Source organism: Ascochyta rabiei, chromosome 7, assembly GCF_004011695.2.
Source record: "Ascochyta rabiei chromosome 7, complete sequence".
Classification (NCBI taxonomy): Eukaryota; Fungi; Ascomycota; class Dothideomycetes; order Pleosporales; family Didymellaceae; genus Ascochyta; species Ascochyta rabiei.
This window is the reverse complement of record NC_082411.1, coordinates 1,452,405-1,464,593: the sequence shown is the minus strand read 5'-3', so window position 1 is coordinate 1,464,593 and position 12,189 is coordinate 1,452,405. Positions and strand designations below refer to the sequence as shown.

The window sequence follows — 12,189 nt, the reverse complement described above, 5'->3', positions numbered from 1 at the left end:
TGGTTGATAGGTGCGTGGCGCAATACCATGCTCCGTGCCGAGATCAGTGAGGGTCTTGCGCCCTCTCCAGCCAGGGATTCGCCACCGCAATGAATCCACCATTTCCCATGTTAGCTTGTGCACAATCATGTCAGGAGGATGACCACAGTGCATGAAGTCACAAAGGTAGTGCATAACGAACGCCGCTCACGTGTGCCCTCCATTCCTCAGCGCTTCATGCGCCAACGTCAGCCTAGCCAACCAACCAACCAACCATCTGTCATTCTTGATCTTGTGCAGACCCGAGTTCGCAACGCTACGCTTCCCGCAGATGCACGGGCTGGGACGTGGTGTCGTGTGTAAAGGAGGGGCTGACTAAACTTGATGCTCGCTTGCGAACGGCCGAAGAGATGGGGGTAGTCAAACTCTATAAGGCTCGGGTTCAGCAGGAATGGCAAGCTTTGAGACAAGTACGAACCCAAAGTCCGAGCCTCACACAAACCGAATCAGGCTACTACCATGGCCGCCGTCCGCGTCTCCCGAGATCCAATGAGCCCGCTCAAGGCCGTCGTTTGTAAGACATCCAGAGCTCTAGCAGTGGCCGAGGCTGGCACGTCCTCGGAAATCAAAATCGAGAACCACGCGGGCTTCATCCGCGTTCCTGTCGGCATAGCAGGGCCACTCAAGATCGCTGGAAGCGAGGGCACAAACGGCGATTTCTTCGCGCCTCTCGCCACCGTCGAGCCAACACTCGTTGCGTCGTGCTCGCGCGGCAGCAAAGCCTTCACCGCCAGCGGGGGTCTTGAATTCAAAGTGCTCAGCGAGGGCATGAGCCGGGCGCCTGTGTTCTTCTTCAGCACGCCTGCAGAGGCGCTTGGGTTCGCGGGCCGGGTGCCAGCTCTGCGCGACGAGTTTGCGAGGGCCGCAGAGGCGACGAGTCGCTTTGCACGGCTGCAGACGCTGACGCCGCATGTTGTGGGCGCGAATGTGCATCTCTGCTTCTCGTACGCCACGGGGGATGCGGCGGGGCAGAACATGGTTACCATTGCGACGCAGGCGGCGTGCGATGACTTCCTCGCGAGCGATGCAGCGCAAGAGCTGGGTGTCAGGGACTTCGTCATCGAAGGCGATATGGCGAGCGACAAGAAAGGCTCCTGGCGCAACGCTATGGAGCCGCGCGGTGTGCAAGTCCTCGCGTGGGGGAACATCACCCATGAAGTGTGTGTGCGGGTGCTGAAGTGCAGTACCGAGCGTCTGTACACCGTTCTGATGCTGATGAAGGAAGGGCAGGCTCGCAACGGGGGGTTTGGAGGTAACGTGAACACCGCCAACGTTGTGGCCGCCATGTTCATAGCGTGCGGTCAAGACGCAGGGAGTGTTGCGGAAAGCGCTTGGACGCACCTCACCACCACATATGATGCGGATTCGAAGAAGCTCAATCTCAGTCTGTTTTTCCCAAGCTTACCTGTGGGCACGGTCGGTGGAGGGACCATGTATCCGTCTCAGAAGGTGAGTCTAGAGCTGCTGAGGTGTCAGGATCCAGGGTCAAAGAGGCGGCTCGCGGGGCTGGTGGCATGCTTCTGTATGGCTTTGGATGTCAGTACCGCGGCAGCGATCGCAAGTGGAGGGTTTACGGATGCTCACAAGAAACTTGCGAGGGACAGGTTGGACAAGAGTAAGCTGTAGTCGGCTGGTACAAGTTGTGCTATCACGTTTAGATCTTCTTCCAGACGTTGAAATGTTAGGTAGTCGTCTACCAGAATCGTAAGCCGTCATGTCTGTATCGTAGCTGAACTCTGTGTGTGCGTGTGTATAGGCTAGTCTGCGTTGGTATCAACTGGCTTGCATTGGAATTGCAATGGAACAGCGAACAGCGAACAGCGATCGACCAATCACTACTGCACCGGTGAAAGCTACAGAAACAGCAATGCTAATACCGATCGATCCTGAAGGTCCGAGATGACTAGTGAACAGCGAACAGCGAACAGCGAACAGCGAAACCAATCAAATCATCAGGTGCGGTGAGAGCCCGCTGGACGCTGAACGCTAAATGGCCGATGCGCTACTACTAACGATTCGATACGAATTGTGTATTTGTACTTAAGTAAATGCGGCGCGAATTCTCTTCTTTCGTTGGTGGTGTGGTTAGGGTTCCTCTCTCTTATCACGTTGTCTCGTTGTTGCTTTCTTTCATTTTCATTTCTGGCTGGGTCGTTGCTGCGTGTGGTATCTTCACTTCGACTTCTCTGTTCACAGGGGGGCCGTGATATGCAACATTAGGAGCCGGCGTTGTTAAATCAATGGCCATGCGACCCGCTCGCTCCTCTCTGTGTCCTAGCACAACCCTTCCTCGCGATCAAACTCCAGCCGTGCCCAGCCCAAGGCGAACATGAGCGAGCTGATCCTCATTCCTGGATCCGTGTCGTTGTTTGCGAGCTATTGCACGAGTCAGTTGTTTCTACTCTTTATATGCTGGTGGCGGCGGCTTACGAGCATGTCTGTAGCCCACGCGCCGTCCGTGGTGGACGAGACTCTGATTCGGATTGGGAACCACGCGGTGAATTGGTCGAAGTAGAAGAATGCGAATTGGGCTTTGACGAGATCGACACTCCCTCTCATGCAGGCCTGGTCGGAGTCATGTTAGTATCGCACCTGTTGTGAAATCCTTCTGACAGCTTACCCCAGCGGCGTAGTAGAGGAACGTGGCAGTGTAAAGAGGTAGGACGTCTGGACTCTCATCCTGGGCGATCTTGTCTGCAAAATCTTTGACCGCCGCTTTGAACTTGATGTTCGCCTGCGAGTCGTAATGATTGTATGCTTGCAGATAGTGCGCCCTCGTGCTCTCGGGGAGTTTGCGGTTCATACACGCGTCTGCGGCACCGCATGCATACCGGACGTCTCTGACAAGGTCGTCCTGAACGGTTGGTTAGCCTCACGCTTACATACAGCGTACTCCGGCAACATACACTCTCGGCCATCTGTCTGGACATGCGGAAAAGCTCGGATAAGGTCCGGCCAAACAGAGGGGTGACACCGAATCCTTTGGAGCTAGCCACAGCAAATGTCTTGTAGTTTCCCCAGAGCCGATTGATTCGATTGTCTAGGCGTTCTTCGAAGAGCGACGAGCAGTACCGAGAAGGCCGGAAGTCTGGGAGACCAGATAGCATCTGGACGTTGGTATCTGACACAACGGCAGCTTGTGTGCGGGTTCGATATGAGGCCAGAGCCAACTCCCACACGTCCTTGTCATCCGGGTGCTGATGCACAGCCTGTGCATCATTCAAGTCGCCTGGGCTTACCCCTTCCCACTCAAGAGCAGCATCATGCCCAGAAGAGGCACTGGACTCGTCGAGAAGTTGTGGTTTGGAGGTGTAGGGAAGGAAGTCGGATGAATCTTGGAAGTCGTGATGCGAACCAGCATCGGGAAAGTATTGCAGAAATTCTTGCGTGTCCGGAGTCGCCAGCGACGAAGATTGCCCAGAGGAAGAAGCCGACCTGGACGTTCGAGACGAAGGAGACGCTTTGATATATAGATCGGGAGTTTCGTGACTGCTCCCCAAATGCTGGTAAGCTGCCAGGATCTCACGCTGCGTGGCACCTGGTACCGCGGTCGTTCGATCGCTTGGGGATACGCGCTGATGGACAGGCTGTCTCTGACTCCGCTGTGCTCGGTTCGATAAGCGGCCGGGATCGCAGTCATGTTTGTACTTTGTGCACCGGTTGCATTTCTGCGATAGGTCTGGCCGCTCGCACTAAGCACACGTGAGTATGGAGTACCACGCGGTGGATGTACTCGTAGGTGACACCTTTTGCCTGTCTTGACGGCATCTGCCACATTTCACGAAGGAACTGAGCTTTCGAGTTTTGGGTACGGCAGGCGGCATGATGTGGTGCTTGGATCTCGTAGCGATTCAACGCTTCGTGTGGGGTTGGCGGCTTGGCTTGTAGTCGTGACAGCAGGGCTTGTAGTCGTGACAGCACGGCTTGTAGTCGCGACAGCAGAGCTTGTAGTCGTGACAGCAGGGCATGTAGTCGTGACAGCACGGCATGTAGTCGTGACAGCACGGCATGTAGTAGTAACAGCATCTCAGCACTCCACTCTCCCAACGAACACGAGGCACATAGCCTGAGCCTATCAGGGCTGCACGCCACGAAAAGCAATGGTTAGCCGCATGTCGTGGATGCAGTAGCGATTGTTGACCTAGAACGCACTAGCGGCGGCGGGACAGGGAAGGAGGAGGAGGAGGAGGAGGAATCCAGGGCCATCCTCGCCTTGCATCTCGCCAGAAAACGCACCAGTCTCGCAGCACATAAGGAAATCGCATGTCTGTATCTATGGCAGAAGTACCTCTTTGCGGTTTCTGGAAGAAGACATGAGGCCATGCATGGGTAACGCTGCTGAAGCCTTTAACACGACAACAAACAAGCGTCATAGGGATGACTCGATGGTTCTTAGGATTCCAAGCTCTCGGTAAAGAGCGCCGTTGTTGGGATGAGAAGACGTCCGCGTTTACATGGACATTCGTACTGGCGACCGTGCAAACCCAACGTCTTGCTTAGGAGCTGCGGAGCAAGGAGAGACACGTGCAACATGCCAAAGTATGATTCACCACTACGTGACCTGACAAGCCAAGAACAGTTACCTACTCCATAAGAATATACAAGAACCGAAGCTGGAACAAGGGAACAAAAGGTAGCCTCTAGCCACCGGACCAAACACCTATACCCTTTCCGCGTTGAAATCACCACGTATCCACGCCATCCTCTGCGTCGAAGAACTCGCTCCCGCCCTCAGTCCCCGTCGCCGTGCCCTGGCTGGCCCAGCTATCTCTCCGGCCCTTGGCGTCTCGGGGGACTTTGTCTTTGAGCCAGGCGAGGATGGCGTCTGTGCCTTTGCTCAGGATCTGGTAGTTGGGGACGCGGAACTTGTTGCCTTCGACGATGAGGCTGGTGAGGGTGCCGGCGTGAAGGCCGATGCGCGGGTCCAGGCGCTCGATGTTGTTGTTGCTTAGGTTGACCATCTTGAGGCCGGAGAGGGAGTCTGCGGGGACGTCGATGATGGCGTTGTCGCTCGCTATCAGGGTGATGAGAGCCGGGAACGAATCGCGCAGACTGGGTAGGGGGCCTGTGAGGCGGTTTTGAGAGACGTCGAGGGTCTGGAGAGAGGGTGCGGTAAGGTGCGCGCTGAGCGGGGTCAGGGAATGAAGTTTGTTGCCTGATAGCCGCAGGTCGCGGAGCTTGGGGAGGTCGAGTGCGTTGGTCAATGGACTCGATATGCAGTTCTTGGTGAGGTCCAGGATGGTGAGGTGAGGGAGATGTGCGAAAGCTGTTGGTATTGTTTGGAGGAGATTGTCCTGAAGGTTGATCTGGCGGATGTCGTTCGTCTCTGCTAGAGAGATGAGAGCATCGTCATCGAGCTCCGTGAAGCTTCTGTTGGTCAAATCGAGTGTCCCGGACGGTGTTACAGTCCAGCCATTCGGTACCTCGGGTGCCTGTTCCCCGGTCAAGAAGTCGTCGACGTCGTCATCAGCGGCGCCAAACTCGTCGGGCTGTAGTCGTGAAGCAAGGTCGCGTTTCATGTCGTCGGTGCTCATTGTGAGGAACCTTCTCTCGCGGATGGGGTTCGCGGCGAGGGTCAGGTTCTCCAGTGCTTCCATCAACGCAATTCGTTCGTCCACCTTGGCGATTTCATTGGCGGTGAAGTCAGCCATGCGCAGTTGGTTCAAGGAGAAGAAGCCGTCCGGGAAGGCGGCGATCTTGTTCTCGCCCAGAAGGATTGTGCCGAGACTGGTCCAGGAGGTCATGTCAGGCAATGAAGACAGTCTGTTTGCCGAAAGATCCAGGTATCTCAAAGCAGGCAGATCCAGTGCGTCGGACCCAGATAGAGCGGCAATCGTGTTACCGGACAGTCGCAGGTCCTGCAGAAGCGGTGCAGACGGTACAGTGAAGAAAGCGCCCTCGAGGCGGTTCTTGGTAGCGTTCAGATCCGTCAGAGATGTCGCTGTGAACAGCTCCATTGGTACTGTCCGGAGCTGGTTGTCGGCCACATTGAGACTCCGCAGCTGAGTAAGCTCTCGAATCTCGGCTGGCAGGCTGATGAGTTTGTTGCTTGCAACGTCCAGAACCTCCAGCTGGGTCAGGCTTGCCATACTGGATGGCAGCTCGCCTACAAGGTTGTTCTCGGCAAGCTTCAGCTCGCGCAGGGATGTCACCTGTGTGATGACTTGGAGTGCGCCCACGTCGAGCTTGTTTCTGGACAAGTTGAGCTTCGTGAGCTCAGCAAGCCGTCTAAGACCCGTGGGCAGCTCTCGCAGTAGGTTGCCGTGGAAGTCGAGGCTCTGCACACCTCCAAACTGCGGACCCGCTTCGTCCAGGTCGATCCAGTCTTCCACGCCCACGTCCGGGAACATGCCGTCGGGCAGCGTCTCCAGGTCGTTGTCAGCTGCCACGATGGCAGTGACATCTACTATCTCGCCCCAGGCTACGGTGGTGTCGTTGGGGTCGTACATACGGAGGACCTCGTCTGGCATCTCGCTCAACTGCATGCCTGCAATGTTGAGACGGCCGGTTGTACGGGCGCCGTCGACACGCTTGCGCAATACGGATACGGCGCCCTTTGAGGCCTGGTTGAAAGGATCGCCAAGGCCAAAGTCGAAACCGGCAATTTCATCTGGGTCAGGTATGATGGCGTCTTTGGGCGGCGTGTCTGCTCTAACGGGACCGGCCTTGTTTCGCTTTGCAGCTTCTCTGGCCTTTGCAATCTGCTCTCTCAAGGCGATTGAGGAATTCGAGGCGTTCGAGGCGTTCGAGGCGTTCAAGGCCTCGTTCCGTGTCCCGTTGGGCGAGTCGCCGATTTCTTGTTTCCGCGCTGCTTTGGCTTGGGCGATGGAGTTGCGGAGGGCAGCCGAGGCGCTGGGCAGCTTGCGGACAGAGCCAGTCGGTGGCTGTGGAGGGGGTGTGGCAGCGGTGCCCGGTGGTGATAGGGCGTGTCCAAAGGTGTCGTTGACGGGTGGAGGTGCGTTTGGGGTGCGGGAAACGAGGGTTTTGCTGTTGGACAGAGGCGCTGGCTTGGAGGGCGTGCGGGTGTTCTGTGTGGGGACTAGTGTTGGCTTCTTGATGGCGGTGGCTGGGCGCGACGTGGACGAGATGCGGCTTGGCGTGGTGGTGGGCGTGGAGGCAACGGCGCTGACGCTCCTCTTGCCGGGCACCGTCATGGACAGGCGTGTGGAGGGCGCACTGGGCTTGCCGGGTGTCAGTGGCAGGCGGTGGGCGGGGCCATCGCTGGTGGTGGGTCTGCTGCCACTGCTCTTGTTCGACATGGCGGAGGCGGGCCGCAGTGGTGGTGGCATGGGGTTGTCCTGGCCGAAGAAGCTGGACCTTCGGCGCCTGGCCTTGCCGCTTGCAGGCGAAGAGGGCAGGTGCGACAGGCTCTCTATGGTCCTGTCCGAGAGCGAGGGGCGGGGCTTTCTTTCCGCAACGTCTTCGGGGTGGGCATCTGGCAGGTCTTCAGGCGAGGCGCTGCTCTCGTGGAAGCGTGGGCGCGAGTCGGCTCTCGAGGACGCGCGCGAGGCGGAGCGGAAGCCATCCAGACGGCCCAGGACATCGTCGTCCCGGCTTGCACTCGGGGTGCGGAGGGGCTGCGAGGGGGTCCTGGTCTGGCGCGAGGGCGGGCGCGCGAGGGGCTTCTTGAAGGTCGGGGCGGGCTGGGTGCTCGAGACACTGCGCGGTGGCGGGAGGGCGGAGCCAGGGATGCCGCTCACGCGTCGCGCAGAGGAGGGGACGAGGGAGGCGCGGCTGGGTCGCTTGGTCAGCGGCGGGTTCGTGTTCGGCGGGGCGGCGGTGGCGGTGGCGGTGGCGGTGGTGGCGGCGGTCGAGGACGCGGACGGGGGGGCGACGAGGGAGAATCTCGAGGGCTTTCGCTGGACGGTGGGCGCGGGTGCGGGTGCCCTGGACGGCGCCGAGGGCTGTGCTGGGCGTGCTGGACGTGCTGGGCGTGCTGTCGAGGCCAGCGAGGGCTTCTTGCGCAGTTGGCTGCTCGAGGCTGGCGACCGCAGCTGGGGTTGGCTGCCCGAGGGTCGCAGGACGGGCAGACGCGAGGTCGCGGGCCTGGGAATGCCAGAGGGCCGTGGGAGGCTCGACGACGGATCCATGGCCACGACGGGCGCGGCTTCAGCGGGCAACGTCGCGGTCGATGCACTTCATGCAGCTATCCGTCATCTGCGATCCGTCATCCGCGATCAGTGATGCGTGATGCGTGATGCGTGATGCGTGATGCGTGATGCGTGATGCGTGATGCGTGATGCGTGATGCGTGATGCGTGATGCGTGATCCGTAATCCGTAATCCGTAATCCGTAATCCGTGAACCGACTCCTGCTGGCAGCTGTGGCAGCACCGCGCAGGGACACTGGGCCTCTCGCCCTTGTTGGACAATTTCCAGCGCTGGGCTCGACATGCGTCACTGCGCCCGCCCGTTGCTTGGGCGACGGGGCGTCCGCACAAGTGGGGACGGCAGCTGCGCCAACGACACCGCTCCACCGCTCGACCGCTCGACCGCTCGACCGCGCACGCCCCGGCTGCCCAGCGTCCTCCCCACCTCGCCCACCACCACCACCACCACCACGACCACGACCGCCGCCTGCCCTCTCTCCGTGCTGCGCGCGTCACGGTCGCACAGCTTTCGCGACACTTGCCCGCGCCACGCGCCACGCGCCGCCAACGCGACCGCAATCGCCCAATCCATCCTAGGCCGTCTGCCGCGCGCTCCCTTCCAACACCGCCTGCCCTCTCCCAACACCGCCCGCTGTCCCTCCAAGCACCCCGCCCCGCCACGCCATGGACCCCGCGCTGCTGCCGACGACCGAGGAGCCGCGACACGAGACGCCCCAGCTCAAGTCGCGCTCCCCCTCCACCTCCCCCTCCATCTCCACCTCCACCACGCCGCCGCCGCCCTCGTCACAGCTCCCCACCGCGCCCTCGTCACAGCTCCCCACCGCGCCCTCGTCACAGCTCCCCACCGCGCCCTCGTCACAGCTCCCCACCGCGCCCTCGTCACAGCTCCCCACCGCGCGCCCGGCCCCGCTCCGCACCCCAACCCCAGCCACGCCCCAGCTCACCTCGACGCCGCCCACCGCCCCTCTCCACAGCCAGACCGCCGCCCTCGTCGACGCCGCCGCCGCCGTCTTGTACGCCCCCGACCAGGTCAACAATGCCTCCGCCGACAAGCTTCGCTCCATGGTCGACAGCCTCGTCAACGCCCTGCGCGACGTCAGGCTCTCCGCTGCCCACTACAAGCTGCAGCACAGCATGGCCGTCATGGAGAGCCAGGAGGCCGCCAGTCGCATGGCCGTCGAGCTGGCCATGGCCCAGAGGGAGCTGGATGTCCTGCAGCAGGCCGAAGACCACCGCCGCCAGGCCGCTGCCCCGCCCGAACAAAGCTACGCCGAGACTGCCACCGCTGCCAACGCTGCCAACGCCATCGTCATCGCCGAGATGAGCCGCCAGAACCAGATCCTGCGGGCCGAGAACGAGCAGCTCCGCGACTGGTTCGAGCAGCAGAAGCGCCTGACCGAGCACCGCGAGGGCGAGCTGGCCAGTCTGATAGAAGAGAACGACCGCCTCAAGACCAGGATCCGCAAGAACAGAGACCACATGGCCCCCTTTCTCGAGCACATGAGCGAGCATGCTTCTCCGCGCTCCGTCTTTGGCACGCCCCGCCAACCCACGCCCAGGCGCATGCATCGCACCCCACTCTCCCACGACAACATGCGAGGACAGAACAACTTCGAGGCGCTCCTCCTCGCCGACAAGATGTTGAGCCAGGACACCACCACAGCGCCTGCCACGCCAAGGACCGCCACACACGCACCGAGGTCTCGAGGGCACCACAGAGGTGCGCAGTCCATGTCTTCCCTCCCCAATACCCCCAACAGGCGATCGCATCCCTATGCTAGGCCACCGCGCACCCCGCCCAGCTACATGCCTACAGCCATTCCCCAATCGGCGCCACCTGCTCACTACCAGCAGAAGACTGTGCATGAGCGCCGACAGAGCTCCAACTCGACCATCACAGCCTCCAGCATAGACGAGGAAGAGGCCTGCACCGACCGAGAAGGCGGCGAGGTCAACGAGTCTCAAGCCAGTCAGATGGCCGCCAGCATGCTTCGCGAAGCGACCACACCCAAGGCCATGCATGCACCGCCCTCGTCGAATCTCGTGCAGAGCAAGATCTTCGGCCACGTAAAGAAGGGCCACAGCTCCACACGCCCGAGCGAGCTGGAGAAGCGCCGGCCGGGGTCTGCAGGTCACCACGCCAGTCCGCAGAAGCGGGCACGCGTTGATAACGGCGTAGGTCTAGGCATCGGAGGCTTGCGAGACTAACTCGGTCCTGATCACTGTCGCAGGACGCCCACTACTAGCTACGATTTCACGACCTCTGCATTGGCGGGGTCGATCTGTTTTGACTTTTGCACGGTTTGGTATGATATCCCCTTCTGTTGGCTGCTGCTGTAGCGCACCGGCCTTTCTGCTTCCTCTTGTTCGATATCAGCGTTTGAGCAGGGCTCCTGAGAGCGCACAACCATAGTCTGTAGCAGTCGTATCGCTGCACAATTCAATAATGAACACGCTCCAATTCATCGCCCGTCGTGTTGCATGGCAGCATGGTGCTTCGACGACTCGACGTCCACCGCCAAGGCCGGCGAAATGGTTGCTCCGCGGTAAGCGACCCGCTACGCACCGCTAGCGTGCCTGGCTGCAAAATCTCTCGCGAAGCTCCAACTTCAGCCGTCAGCCCGTACTAACCACAGGTCCATCGACAGGTACGCACACCACGCAGCGCCCGCGCAATCCAACGACGGCCGACTAATTGACCTTGTAGAAATCTGCAAAAATGGCCATCAAGCACAACCAGCAGATCCAGAAGAACCATTTCCACAAGGACTGGTATGCGCCGCTATTGTCTCTCTCTGCGCAAATTTGGCTGACTCTCCCAGGCAACGCTACGTCCGCGTGCACTTCGACCAGGTAAATCCCCTCTCACTCCGCTGAGAGCAGTGGCGCCTGTGTTCAGATGTTAACGCTCGAATAGCCTGGCAAGAAGAAGTCCAGACGCAACGCTCGTGTTGCCAAGGCCGCAAAGGTCGCTCCTCGCCCCGTCGACCTCCTCCGCCCCGTTGTGCGATGCCCTACCGTCAAGTGTATGTGGATGTGGACCGAAGGCGCAGCGCATCTGCTGACTTGCTATAGACAACCGCCGCGTCAGGCCCGGCCGTGGTTTCTCGCTCGTTGAGCTGAAGGGTACACATGTCCCTCGTCACCCTCCTCATCCTCAACACCCACTAACTCGCACCAGCTGCTGGCATCCCCCGCAAGTTCGCCCGCACCATCGGTATCTCCGTCGACCCTCGCCGCCAGAACCTCTCCGAGGAGTCCCTCAAGGCCAACGTCGAGCGCCTCCAGGAGTACCGCAAGCGCCTCATCCTGTTCCCCCGCCGCAACGGCAAGACCAAGCAGGGTGACGCCTCCGCCGAGGACGTCAAGGCCGCCAAGTCTGGCGAGAACGTCGTCCGCAGCAACATCCTGCCCATCAAGAACACTCCCGTCTTCGAGGAGGGCGCCATTGGCGACTACAAGGGCGAGGAGAACGCCTACAGGAAGCTCCGCGACGCCCGCTCCGAGGCCCGCCTCGTCGGCAAGCGCGCTGCTCGCGCCGCGGCCAAGGCCGAGGAGGAGGAGAACAAGAAGAAATAAGCTACTCGCTGAAGTGGTGATTCGGTTCTGTGCTATGCCTTATGATGGATTCAAAAGTCAGGGTCTGGTGATGGATACTCCCAGCATGGGCGGCGTTTAGGTCTGTCAAAGACAGCTTGTGAATGATACCTAGTTTTGCAAATGCAACATGCCCCCATGAACGTCGCTCATATGCCGAGTCACTGTACTGTCGCGCGTTTTTCTTCGAGATGATAAGAATCGTCGTACCAAACGATCCACTTGCACGCGTTCCACTTGGGCGGGGCCGTCACCCCACTTCAACATCCTGACACTACTTGGACATGACATTCCGACATTACTTGGAGAGTTGACATTCCGACATTACTTGGAGAGTTGACATTACTTGGAACCCAGCGATCGGTCCATCTGGAAGAAGGCACCATTGCCCCAACTAAGCGTCCAAACACCGGTGGACGACTTGCTTTCACCTCCAGACCTTA

General features: G+C 59.9%; 5 protein-coding genes across 5 annotated transcripts, besides 10 other annotated features; 3 read left to right on the top strand and 2 right to left on the bottom strand.

Annotated features, from left to right (window-relative positions):
• Positions 1–498: 498 nt before the first annotated feature.
• EKO05_0005050 (Hydroxymethylglutaryl-CoA reductase (NADPH)) lies at positions 499–1,665 on the top strand (the record flags this gene model as incomplete). Its single annotated transcript, XM_038945727.1, has 1 exon — positions 499–1,665. One exon carries the CDS (start codon positions 499–501, stop codon positions 1,663–1,665), a length of 1,167 nt encoding a protein of 388 aa, XP_038799592.1.
• Positions 1,666–1,841: 176 nt separating this feature from the next.
• Positions 1,842–1,907: a tandem repeat.
• A 40-nt stretch (positions 1,908–1,947) lies between these two features.
• Positions 1,948–1,978: a tandem repeat.
• A 335-nt stretch (positions 1,979–2,313) lies between these two features.
• Positions 2,314–3,863, bottom strand: EKO05_0005049 (uncharacterized protein; the record flags this gene model as incomplete). The annotated part of the gene is made up of 5 exons (XM_038939165.1): positions 2,314–2,415; positions 2,470–2,604; positions 2,660–2,893; positions 2,946–3,731; positions 3,786–3,863. 5 exons carry the CDS (start codon positions 3,861–3,863, stop codon positions 2,314–2,316), a joined length of 1,335 nt encoding a protein of 444 aa, XP_038799591.1.
• A 348-nt stretch (positions 3,864–4,211) lies between these two features.
• Positions 4,212–4,233: a tandem repeat.
• Positions 4,234–4,721: 488 nt separating this feature from the next.
• Positions 4,722–8,129, bottom strand: EKO05_0005048 (uncharacterized protein; the record flags this gene model as incomplete). Its single annotated transcript, XM_038945726.1, has 1 exon — positions 4,722–8,129. The coding sequence occupies one exon, from the start codon at positions 8,127–8,129 to the stop codon at positions 4,722–4,724; it is 3,408 nt and encodes a 1,135-aa protein (XP_038799590.1).
• Positions 7,815–7,850: a tandem repeat.
• Positions 7,941–7,978: a tandem repeat.
• Positions 8,130–8,187: 58 nt separating the features above from the next.
• Positions 8,188–8,219: a tandem repeat.
• Positions 8,220–8,308: a tandem repeat.
• Positions 8,309–8,346: a tandem repeat.
• A 159-nt stretch (positions 8,347–8,505) lies between these two features.
• Positions 8,506–8,542: a tandem repeat.
• Positions 8,543–8,569: 27 nt separating this feature from the next.
• Positions 8,570–8,616: a tandem repeat.
• A 196-nt stretch (positions 8,617–8,812) lies between these two features.
• On the top strand, positions 8,813–10,357 carry EKO05_0005047 (uncharacterized protein; the record flags this gene model as incomplete). The annotated part of the gene is made up of 1 exon (XM_038945725.1): positions 8,813–10,357. One exon carries the CDS (start codon positions 8,813–8,815, stop codon positions 10,355–10,357), a length of 1,545 nt encoding a protein of 514 aa, XP_038799589.1.
• A 511-nt stretch (positions 10,358–10,868) lies between these two features.
• EKO05_0005046 (60S ribosomal protein L13) lies at positions 10,869–11,728 on the top strand (the record flags this gene model as incomplete). Its single annotated transcript, XM_038939205.2, has 5 exons — positions 10,869–10,921; positions 10,972–11,002; positions 11,067–11,175; positions 11,225–11,275; positions 11,331–11,728. 5 exons carry the CDS (start codon positions 10,869–10,871, stop codon positions 11,726–11,728), a joined length of 642 nt encoding a protein of 213 aa, XP_038799588.2.
• Positions 11,729–12,189: the final 461 nt, after the last annotated feature.